Source organism: Lithobates pipiens, unplaced genomic scaffold (assembly GCF_037356315.1).
Source record: "Lithobates pipiens isolate NorthernLeopardFrog02 unplaced genomic scaffold, aLitPip1_a1.2 Scaffold_10, whole genome shotgun sequence".
NCBI lineage: Eukaryota > Metazoa > Chordata > Amphibia > Anura > Ranidae > Lithobates > Lithobates pipiens.
In genome coordinates, this window is record NW_027507686.1 from 217322430 (window position 1) to 217335283 (window position 12854).

A 12854-nucleotide genomic window follows, 5' to 3' on the forward strand; every position below is an offset into this window, starting at 1 on the left:
GGGCCACGCGGTGACGTTCCCGGGTGACCCCGCCCCCTCTGGCGCACAGGGACTTCCCCGTGGCTTTTCTGGATCAGAGGGGCGGCGGGGCCACTCGGTTACGTAAATGGGGCATTTAAAATGAGCACTTTTGATTATTCATGTTCGTGTCCCATAGACTTTAATGATGGTGTTCGTGTGTTCTGCCAAATTTTTTGCCTGTTCGGTATGTTCTGGTGCGAATCGAACCGGGGTGTGTTCGGCCCATCCCTAATAGTCACTAGAACGGCCTTTATCAACCTTTTCAACACAGAGGAACCTTTGAAATAACTTTCTGGTCTCAGGGAACCTCGGCTACAAATTACTATATCTACACCTCATTATACATTAGTGTGATGGTCAGTGGGAAGAACGTTCCTCACACTTGAGGTCATTACCTCCTTACAGATAGCTAAAAAGATCAATGATATAAGTGGGAACTTATCTAAGAGGCAGAAATTGCTCCTTGCTCAAGGAACCTCTAGCAACCTCTTGAGGAATCCTGGAACCCTGGTTGAGAAACCCTGCACTAGAGGGAAACCCAACACATCTCCAGCATACAATTAAAACCTACTTTTTTAACAAATATTGCCGTATAACACCTTGAAATATGTATTTAATTAAAATACATAAAAGTTTTCCCCAGTAAAATGATTTTAGATGTGCCGCCTTCTGTTTCATTGTATGCTTTTGTTGCAACTATTTGTATATTACAAAGAGAAACTGCACTTTCCCATTTCTTTACCAATGTTCTCAGTGATGTTACTAACGGTGTCACTTCACTGGCAGGTTATGTCCTGGAGAGGAAGAAGAAGAAAAGCTACCGCTGGATGAGGCTGAACTATGACCTGGTGAATGAACTAAGCTACGAATCTAAACGGATGATTGAGGGGGTCATATATGAGATACGTATCTATGCAGTAAATGCCATCGGTATGTCTCGTCCCAGCCAGCCCTCGCAGCCATTCATGCCCATTGGTAAGTGATTTAAATTATTTTTCCTTTTTACAAAGGCGTGTATTTATAAAATCCTTGGATCATAGGAATTACCTCTAGTACATCGCATCATCCAGTGGCCAAATATTGTATTTTTTTATTTGAAATCAATAAAGAACTAAGACTTTTAGCACAGGAACTAGCCTAACAACATGTGTCTTTTGCCCCTTTTACAGACATTTCATGTACATGTACTTTCACTGTTTGAATTGCTACGCATTTTTTTTTTTTTTTGTATAAATACACCCCGACATGATTGCACAGCTAATGCTGTTTAGCATTTGCATGCAACTGTGTATTTTAATTGACCTGTGTAATACGTGAACTGCAAGTATACTGTCTGTGGCCAGTTTTCAGTTGGACAAGTTCTGTAACCCCTTTCCATATTCAATCGCTTTATGAACATTCCACCAGCATGCTGTGTATATGTTAATGCAAAGAGTTGGGAGGTTGAGACTTTGAATGAAGTGTGCTTGGTGGAACCAAACAAATTCACATAGGTATAAACATCTGTATTTTTATTGGTAAACCAATGATTGGCATGACAAACAGTATAACGTGTGTGAAAGCGGTAAGAGGTATCAATATGAAATATAACAATATGGCACAAACAAATACAATAATACATCATAATACCCCATGTGTAGGGTGAACAATATCACAAAATGGGATCTAAGAGAGGGTAAAACCATCTAAAATTCTCGATGTGTATTGGATGCATCAGAATGATCTTGCCGCGTTTCGTGGACTTCTATCCACTCATCAGGAGCAAATGCATCAATGTTGTGTAAAGGGATATGCAATATCTCACAAAAGTGAGTACACTCACATTTTTGTAAATATTTTATTATATCTTTCAATGTGACAACAGTAAAGAAATTACACTTTTCTACAATGTAAAGTAGGGAGCGTACAGCGTGTATAACCGTGTACATTTTTGGTCCCCTCAAAATAACTCAACATACAGCCATTAATGTCTAAACTGCTGGCAGCAAAAGTGATTACACCCCCTAAGTGAAAATGTCCAAATTAGGCCCAATTGGCCATTTTCCCTCCCCGGTGTCATGTGACTCATTAGTGTTACAAGGTTTTGGGTCTGAATGGGCAGCAGGTGCGTTAAATTTGGTGTTATTGCTCTCACTTTCTTATACTGGTCACTGGAAATTCATTATGGCAAAGAACTCTCTGAGGATCTGTAAAAAAAAAATTGTTGCTCTACATGAAGATGTTCTAGTCTATAAGAAGATCGCCCAGACCCTGAAACTGAGCTGCAGCACGATGGCCAAGACCATACAACTGTTTAACAGGACAGGTTCCACTAAGAACAGACCTCGCCATGGTCAACCAAAGAAGTTGGGTGCACGTGCTCAGCGTCATATCCAGAGGTTGTCTTCGGGAAATACACGTACGAGTGTTGCCAACAATGCTGCAGAGGTTAAAGGGGTGTGGGGGTCAGCCTGTCAGTGCTCAGACCATACGCTGCACACTGCATCAAATTGGTCTGTATGGCTGTCATCCCAGAAGGAAGTCTCTCCTAAAGATGCACAAGAAATCCCACAAACAAGCAGACTAAGGACATGGATTACTGGAACCATGTTCTGTGGTCTGATGAGACCACTATAAATTTTATTTAGTTCAGATGGTGTCAAGCGTATGTGGCGGCAAACAGATGAAGAGTACAAAGACAAGTGTGTCTTGCCTACAGTCAAGCATGGTGGTGGGAGTGTCATGGTCTGGGGCTGCATGAGTGCTGCCGGCACTGGGGAGTTAAAGTTAATTGAGAGGACCATGAATTCCAACATGTACTGTAACATACTGAAGCAGAGCATTAACCCCACCCTGTGGAAACTGGGCTGCAGGGCAGTATTCCTACATGATAACGACCCCAAACACACCTCCGTGACTACCGCTGAGGGTAAATGTCATGGAGTGGCCAAGCATGTCTCCAGACCTAAACCCTATTGAGTATCTGTGGGGCATCGTCAAACGGAAGGTGGAGGGACGCAAGGTCTCTAACATCCACCAGCTCCGTGATGTCATCATGGAGGAGTGGAAGAGGACTCCAGTGGCAACCTGTGAAGCTCTGGTGAACTCCATGCCCAAGAGGGTTAAGGCATTGCTGGAAAATAGTACTGTACTGGAAATAGTACTGGAAAATAAGGGTGACCACACAAAATATTGACACTTTGGGCCCAATTTGGACATTTTCACTTAGGGGTGTACTCACTTTTGTTTGCCAGCGGTTTCAAGATTAATTGACTGTGTGAGTTATTTTGAGGGGACAGAAAATGTACACTGTTATACAAGCTGTACACTCACTACTTTACATTGTAGCAAAGTGTCATTTCTTCAGTGTTGACACATGAAAAGAATAAAATATTTACAAAAATGTGAGGGGTGTACTCACTTTTTTGAGATACTGTAGATAACCAATATAATCTGGTGTAACTACTCACTTGGGGAGAAGGGAGTAAACTGGAGATGACTGGCCATGCTGAAAAATACTCACGTATCAACTGATAAAGGGACCGTGCAATTCTACATGCCAGGGGACAGCCAAATGAGTCTAGGCCCGAGGCTGAGGAAGGGAACCAACAGGAAAACTGGTAGCACACACACACCATCCCCCATGGACTGCCATGTGTGAAAGATCTTCATATCGTGGTGAATGGGACTTCTATAATGTATAGAATAAAAATAAGTGGTATGTAACCATGACAATGTAAGTCAATGGGACAAGAATAGAATAAAGCCCATAGCTACGGTGAGGAAATGATGTGGAACATATGACCAAGGTGAAAAGGAGAACAGTAACCAGCTCAAGGATGAGAGAAGTTAAGGAAAGGATCTCTTAAAAGGGGGAATAAATAGAGAAGAACACAGGAGTGAATGAATATTACAAATACTGGCCCAAAAGAAATGCCAGAGTGGGAACAATGTGCACAAAATGCTCAATGTATATTTACCTTAGTGAATCCTAGTGGATTAAGGAGCCAAACTGGTGATCTGGAAGTACATGGAATGTGCTGCCTAAACAATTGAATACCACTGAATGGGGACTAGGATATGAGCCCAGCATAATCATCATCCCCTTCAGCGTCACGCTGCCAAGGCACAATAGGAGAGACAGCCCAGCAGAACACAGGAGTGACTCCCCACATGTCAGCCAAGCTGAAATACCAAATGCAAGGCGTGATCAGGCACCCTGCAGGACATCAAATGCACAGCACCAGTGGTGTGGTATCTATCAATGCAAACTATATTCTGTAAATGATATATTGAATTATGGTCTGCAGGGCAGGACTTAGGGTGGTGGGGGCCCTGGGCTTGAGTCACTTTTGGGCCCTACCTTCTATACATTACCGTATTTATTAGCATATAACAGGCACCGGTGTATAACATGTAAGTTTAGGAGGGAATTTTAAGGAAAAAAACTTTTAGGAGGGATGTTTAAGGAAAAAACTTACATTTAAATGCCCATCGATGCAGCCTTATCAGTGTCATTTGCAGCCTTGTCAGTTGCAGCCTTGCCCCAGTGTCATTTGCAGCCTTGTCATTGCAGTCTTGAAGTTTAAAAATGGCACCACCAAGATATAGAATCTTCTGTATCTTGGCGGCTCTCTGGTCCTCTCGGCGGCTCTTGGGTCATCTCAGCAGCTCTCGGGTACTCTCACAGTCCCGAGCGGAGCCGGGAGTAGCCGAGTGTACTCGGCTTGGCTCACAGTCACTCCTAGTCCCTGTGTTATGTCCATCACAGGGCGTAACTGTGAGCGGAGCTGAGCCGCGTACACTCGGCTATGTATCTCGGCGGGGCCCCCTATTGGGCGGGGCCCATGGGCTTGAGCCCAGTCAAGCCCAATGGTAAGTCTGGCCCCATTAGGGTCAGCCATAGGAAAATGATGGGTCCTAACCACATAAAAACTCCATCCCTAATCTGTATGAAAAAAAAAAGGTGGGGGGGGGGGGACATTGGAACTTTAAATGGGACATGAGAGAAGGTTTATGCCCCATCCCTATACTATATGCGAAGAGGGGGAAGGTCTGGACTTTGAATGAAGTGTGCATGGTGGAATAAAACAAATTCAAATTAGGTATAAACATCTGTATGTTTATTGGTAAAACAATGATTGGCATGACATAAAACAGTATAACATGCATGAAAGAATAAGAGATATTAACATACATAGTAATGCCCCGTACACACAAGCGGAATTTCTGACAGAAAAAGTCAGATGGGAGCTTTTCATTGTATATTCCGACCGTGTGCATGCCCTATCAGACTTTTTACGTCAAAATTCCTGATGGACCTAGAAAGAGAACATGTTCAATATTTTTCCGACGGAACCAATTCCTATCAGGAAAACCGCTTGTTATTGGCTACTGGCTATTGAACTTACGCTTTCTAGTCTCGTCATATGTGTTGTACGTCACTGTGTTCTTGACGGTCTGACTTTGGTGTGACCATGTGTATGCAAGACAGCTTGAGTGGAATTCCGTCGGAACTCCATCAGAAAAACCTTCAGAGTTTGTACAGGGCATGGGAAATATAACAGCATGGCACAAGCAAATAAAATTGTACATCATAATCCCCCATGTGCAGGGTGAACCATATCACAAAATGGGATCTAAGAGAAGGGAAAACCATCTAAAGTTCTCGATGTATATTGGATGCATCAGAATGAGCTCGACACGTTTCATGGACTTCTATTCACTCATCAGGAGCAAATTCTTCAATGTTCTGTAAAGGGATATAGATAACCAATATAGTTTGGTTTAACTACTTACTTGGGGAGAAGGGAGTAAATTGGAGATAACTGGCCATGCTCAAAAATACTCACGTATAAACTGATAAAGGGACCGTGCAATACTACATGCCAGGGGACAGCCAAATGAGTCTAGGCCAGGAGCTGGGGAAGGGAACAAAGAGGAAAACCGGGAGCACCGGGAGCACACACACCATCCCCCATGGAATTTCATGTGTGAAAGATCTTCATATCGTGGTGAATGGGACTTCTATAATGTATAAAATAAAAATAAGTTTTATGTAACCATGACAATGTAAGTCAATGGGACAATAATAAACGTCCCCTCCATTAGGGCCTCCAGCCAACATTTTGTGAGGCTGCTAGCTTTCAGTCCCATGTGTCAATGAGTCCCTATTAATGATCAGCAACTAATTAGAGTTGTTCCCGTTCATATAATTACTATTTAATATTAGATCACAGCCATATAAATCCCATCTACTTGCAGATAACCCATCATTTCATGTCTCTGTGATTGCTTTGCGATCTCGACCAAAAATTTTAATTGAAAGCTCAATCACTCCACCAAATTGCCATGTGTGTAGCTAGGTTAGCTGCAGTATATCACTGCCGAACATTGAAGAAAACGTGCGATCTGAATTTCACAGTAATACTAATGGCTTTCCGCCATCTTAAAGCCTATCTTGGGGGATCGCTCATGCCCCCCTCTTTCCCCTCCAAATCATCCATTCATTTTTTTTATGGTAACAACCTTATAGAACTCTTTTATACACATCACCTTCCATGTCCCTCACTGGCGCTGCTTCAGGGAGTCAAGAGCAGTTGATCCAGTGCTGCCTGTTCCTAATGTCTTCAGCTGCTGCCAACTTCAAAGTAACCCGTGGGTGGACACCCAGTAGGAAGTGTCCGTGTCACCCAGGGATAGGCATGAAAACCTGAAGGAGGACCATCCTCCACTACAAAGACTCAGGACCTGGTACATCATGTGACCACACATTTAGGCAAATGTTTCTCAGCATATTTTTTAAACCTAGTAATTAGCTAAAGAGGGGAGTATGGGGTACCCCAAGTTCATCTGTAAACAGTTGGAGTGGAAACATCAGCTAGGTAACACCTCTATAGCATAGCCAGAAAAGGCACACACTATATTTATGACACTTTAGGTACCGTGATTTATAAATAGCCCAGGCTTCAGTCTGCTTCTAGAGATGTGCCGTCTACATGACGTTTACCGAAATACTTGAGACACATTTGTCAAAGCAAACTTCCAAACAATGTCAAAACTATCCATCATTTTACCCTGGATCAAAAAGCTCAGTGAATTCTCCACATGGTTTGTATTTGTAGAAAGATAGTGTCTCACATAACAGCAGGCAATTATGATAAATGAATATACCTCTGTTGTAAATTACATGAATAATAGGATGTACTCCATGCATTTATATGGAGTCTTTGAACTCCTTATGACTGTTAAACTGTATCTAAACCTAGAACCAAAAATATAATATATTTCAGGTTAGTAGTCCTTTGTGTGGTGACTGAATTAGTTTTTCAGGGTTTTATCCTTTTATTTTCACCTTGTAATCCTGCAAATAACACATCTCCTGTACCTGGTTGGCGACATCCCTTCTCCACTGTATGTATGGAGGAGCCACGGTTGTCACCCTAGGCTTCACTCCCGATACAGTTACCACATCAAGGGACTGTAACCTGCATTAAATTAAATTCTTTGGGTTTATTAATCCTTTAAAGCATAAATCCAGCCAAAAAATGTTTTCTCTTCCGTTTATTGAAGGACACAACTTTTCTTCATGACAGATGAGTTTGATGTTGCCACCTTCAGGAGCAGGTCTCTAGGTGCAACTAAATTAAAGGCATGACTTAAAGTGGAAGTAAACCCATCGACTTAAACAGTTTAAAAAAACGGCATGCTGGGAATGCTAACTGCACATTGGCTGTGCTCTCAACCAAACTGTCAAACCACCCAATGGCTGGTGTCATAACGGATCACATATGCAGCACCGTGGCAGCTGAAGATTAAACAGGCAGAGGCAAAGATGGCAGCTTCCGTGGATGAAAACGATAGGGGAGTTTACTTCCACTTTAAGCCCCGTACACACAGGCTAAATTTCGAGCAGCATCAGCTGGTTGAATAGAAACCAGCCAGCTTAGTTCAACTTTTTTCCCAGGATTCTCAGGAGTAGGACCTATATTTTTTTCTCTTCTTTTTTTTTTCTATTTTTCTTTTCTCCATTTACTTTATATTTTTCCAGGGAGCTTAGTGACCCTTGGGTATTTCATTATTCCACTTCTTTTGCTCAGGTTTGTAAGGAAGCTACCCGGTTGTCTGTTCACACTTTTACCAAGTTCTACAAGGTTGATGTTGCTGCCTCGGGGGATGCCATCTTTCGTCGAAAGGGTTTTGCAGGCGGTTTGAATTCTGCCAGGATGCGGTTCCCTGTTTTGTTGTTGTTTCTAGTTTTGAACGCACTCTTCATCTTTCTGCCACTGCTTTGGGATGTCCCATCTGTCACAAAGTAAAGCTGTGTCCTTTAATAAACAGAAGAGAAAATGGGATTTTTGTACTCATTGTAAATCCTTTTCTCCGAGTTCATCGAAGGACACAGCACCCGCCCAGTCTTTTTCGGCTGTCTCTGTGGTTTTCCTACTATTTCTGGCTACTAATTGAGCTCTGTGTTGCCACCCCTTAGTAGTTCTTTTAATTTAGTTGCACCTAGCATCCTGCTCTTGTAGGTGGTGACATTAAACCCATCAGTAATGAAGAAAATCTGTGTCCTTCAATGAACTCAAGGAATAGGGTTTTACGGTCAGTACCAACATCCCATTATTTAATTTTGGATAGATTTGGGAAAATCATTTTTATGGCCTTGCGGCGATGCCTCTACAATTGAGACATAGACAACAACCCATTCATGGAAGAATGAGATTACAACATTTACAAAATAGCCTGTGGACGGGGCCACCTCGCCCATGCACACTCGGGAGGAAACTCGTACGCACTAATCAAAGTCCAGGACCAGATGGGGCGACAGTCACGTGAGAGTCAACGTTACGACGGAACCCCTGTGTACATCGTGTGCAGCTGTGAAACATAGAGTTCCTCGGTAAAGTGATACATACGCCCCATGTCACTACACACCTTCCTCATTGTATTTTGCATTTAAGAGGGACACTGCAATGCCCATGCCCTCTCTACCTATCCAGCATAACTCAGCCATCTCACCCCCATTAACATAATGGGGTCCCGCCGTGTACCTAGTGTGGTCCTCATGTGTGCACTTAATTAACTCCTTCAGCTCTCCCATACCATGTGGCTAGATTAATGGAGTTTGCATACCGTGGGTTCGGTCCCAGATACTTTGAGGGAACCAACCGCTAGAGAGGGAGGCAGCTCACCAACCCCCTCACTACAGGAGGACCTGTCACCTACGGTAGGTACCACACTTATTGATCGGCTACCATACATTTCAAGAAGTTCATGGTTCCCCGTAGAAACTACTCTTCTGCTCCAACTCTTTTGTTAAGTAAACCTTTCATGGTGGCCTTTCCTCCTGTACCTCATAAGTGCTTTGCAGGCCCTGTTCTTCTGATATGCCATGTATCTTGATGCACCACTTTTAGTGACCATAGACCAGGTATGAAACAGTTAAAGAACATTTACTGAATGCTTCTGCAACATTTACAGGTCACAATGCACAGTTAGTCCTTCTCAATAACTATGCTGTGGCTGCCCAGGCAAACCTGCACAGGTTTGCCTGCCAAGACTGCTAGAGTGCAAACGTGGAAAATCTTTTTAGGATGGAAGACGGATGATACTACATCTTTTCTTCTGATCCAGATCTTCTTGCTTCCCACGCGGTCCCTATAAAGATCTATTTTTCTGTAAATTTTGCAACATGCTTCACTGTTTATAGTTTTATTAAGCAAATCATTTTTTTAAATCTGTTTCAAAGTTTCTTACCTGGAGATCCTGCAAGCACATCCATAATGGGTGGCACGGTGGTCTAGTGGGTAGCACTTTCGCCTAGCAGTAAAAAGGATCACTGGTTCGAATTCACTACCTGCCTGGAGTTTGCATGTTCTTCCTGTGTCTGTGTGGGTTTCCTCCAGGTACTCCAGTTCCCTCCCACACTCCAAAGACATGCTGGTAGGTTAATTGGTTCCTGTCTAAATTGGCCCTAGTGTGTATGAATGTGAGTTAGGGACTTTAGATTGTAAGCTCCTTGATTCCATGTGAATGTGTATGTAAAGTGCTGCGTAAACTGACAGCGCTATATAAGTACCTGAAATAATAATACTGTATATACACAACTACATTTTGCCTATGAAAATGTTATATTATGTTGCTTTTTTACATCCAAATATTTTGTTTGCTTTAGTAGCTGCCAATTTAGCATAACGTGTTGCTGCATTTTGGAAACCAGTATGCCCAAACCAGGTAAGGCCGGGTCCACATCTGTGTGCTGCGCTTTCATGAAAGCACATTCTGCATCTTTAATGTGCTTTCGTGAAAACGTGCAATCTAATAGAGGTCAATGGGAGAGCTCCTAAAAAGGCGTGTAAAATGTGCCAAAATGCGCTAAAGCAAAAACGCAAGCCCTAAATCTAGTTCTTTACCCATGTGCGCACCTTCTTCCATAATCATTGTACCCTCAAATTCTATACCAAGTTTAACAATATTTTAAATAATTTCTAATAAATAAAAAAAACCTATTGCTTTAAAGTGACTCATAAAAAAAATGTACAAGGCTGCCAATGCTGGCCTCCATTTTGAGCTTCTAGAGGGATCGGCCAGGAATGGTACATAGTTAGATCTGTCTAGCTTGGACTAGTGTAACTATGTACATAGCTACACTAGTCCAAGCTAGACAGATCTAATTATGTAAGATAATCCATGCCTGGAATTCATCATTAAGCACTTTTGAGTCCCAGACCTGGAGCAAGCATGCTGTAAAAGGTTATGTGTAAGAATCAGTAGCGGTTGGTGGTATATTTTTTTTGGGGGGGTGGCAATCTGTCCATCCCCAAATGACCTGGGGTCTCTGGCACTCCCCCGGGTCGGTCGGTCGGTCAATTGGTCCCCGTACTTACCCCATCTAGGTCATGGTCTTTCTCCGGGCGGCGGGCCTCTGCATCTTATCCTTCCTAGGCTTCATGGCAGCATGGCTTCCCCTGCATCTCCTCCCTCCTCCTCCCTCGACGGCCAATAGAATCGCTTCTCCTCTTAGTCAAACAGGTCCCAGGACCTTCTTGCTGAGCTGGGAATGGCTGGGAGGAGAAGCAGGAAGACAATAGCGAATGTTAATGCGCTATTGTCACACAACTGGGTGGGCTCAGGGCGCAGTGCTCTGTGCCCTGAGCCCACCCTTTTTTGAAGCCAATTAGAGCCTCTGGCTCTAATCATGTGCTTCTGAAAAAGAAAACTCCTATTGGAATCCATGCGTCTGGCACCCTGCATGTAAATTAGGGGCCGGAAGCATGGATGGGTGGGGGGGGGGGGGCTGCGCTGGTCAGAATATCTCTGTACTTGTACCAGGTCAACCGCTTCAGACAGCATTGAAGCCAAAGCATCAGCAGGGTGGCCCAGAAACAAGCTCTACATATAGGCATATAGCATGGCAGCCTCCATAATATCTCATGACAGAGTCCCTTCAAATCTTTTTGGTAGTAGAATACCGAGGCCCTTGTATCAGGACCCTTTCACACTTGTCTTTTGTCTTAACATGCATAGAAATTAAACTTTTTATTTATTTTTACTTTTTTACAGCCTCAATCAGGTGTATATCTACCCTTTTGTGCTTTTTTTTTTTTACTTTTTTTTACAAAGCACGTTTGCCTTTTCAGTTTTTACCTTGAAGAAATACTTGTAATATCTTAAGGAGTGGCATCATAGTGTGATAAAGAAGGTGATTACTAAAAATGCAAAATCTGGTGCAGCTCTGTATAGAAACCAATCAGCTTCCAAGCTTTATTGTCAAAGCTTAATCAAAGAAGCTGAAGTTAGAAGCTGATTGGCTACCAGGCACAACTGCACCAGATTCTAAATGCTCCATTTTTATTGAATCTCCCTATAGTGTTTTATATACAGCAATACATGATGACTGATATAGGAATACTCCTGTTTCTATCACGAATGGTTGTTGTATTTCTGAAATTGCTTTGGGCGGTGTTATGTGGCTGGTTTGCATGTGTGGCATAGTTCTCCTATAGTATGTCATACTATGTCTCATTCTTCCAGTTAACATGGACACTTCCAGTATTACATACAGCTGCCAGGGAGTGTCAGGGGTTTGTTGTCCATGTAGAAGATATTCATCTGTCACCATTATTGCAGACGCAGATACAAAGCAGAAACCCAAGACACGCACAAGTCTGACTTCTGTGTAATGGACTAATAGATGTCCTCACCTTCCCTCTGATAAATTACACTCAGTGGGCCACAAAAGGCACGATCATTTACACCTATCTCCCCAAATGTTTAGGTATGCAAGCAGGCTGGACACCATACATGTCATACTGAGGTCCATAAACCTGTTGACCAAATTACCATTAAAGTAACACAAAATACTGGTTTTAAAAATAAATTCTATTCAAGTATGTATTCTTACCGCAAAACTCTCTTATACTGCTCTGACTCCTCCTAATCTCCAAACTCCTTTTTTTTTGCTGCTGTAAGCTGACTTCATGTTAGAGGGTGGCTACGTTCATTCTCCGTGGTCCCCCAGTATGTAGAAACATTCTCTTGCTCTCTTCATAGTAGGAATAAAAAATAAAAAAATTCTGGGCATATAGAAAATGGTACCACAAAGTAAATTCATAAAAAGTTTATCATGCAAATATAAAAATTGCATATAGCACCATATCCAGTATTTGCAAAGTAGAGTTCACAAAAGTTATTTCAGTTCAAAATCCACATGTTATCTCAACGTGTTTCGAATGCTTCAAACATCTTCGTCAGGAGAACAAAAATTGTTCACTGATTAGCTGACCAAATTTATATTTATTGCTTTGAAGCATATAAATGTAATTTACAAATGACTGTCATCTAAGCCCTTG

The 12854-nt window shown here is 42.4% G+C and overlaps 1 protein-coding gene across 1 annotated transcript in view; it reads left to right on the plus strand.

Annotated features, from left to right (window-relative positions):
• The window catches only part of MYBPC3 (myosin binding protein C3), a 207008-nt gene that overhangs the window by 149476 nt on the left and 44678 nt on the right, over positions 1 to 12854 (plus strand). Inside the window, exon 22 of the mRNA XM_077461101.1 lies at positions 808 to 996. Within this exon, the coding sequence (XP_077317227.1) occupies positions 808 to 996 (189 nt within the window). The remainder of the gene's footprint in view (positions 1 to 807; positions 997 to 12854) is intronic.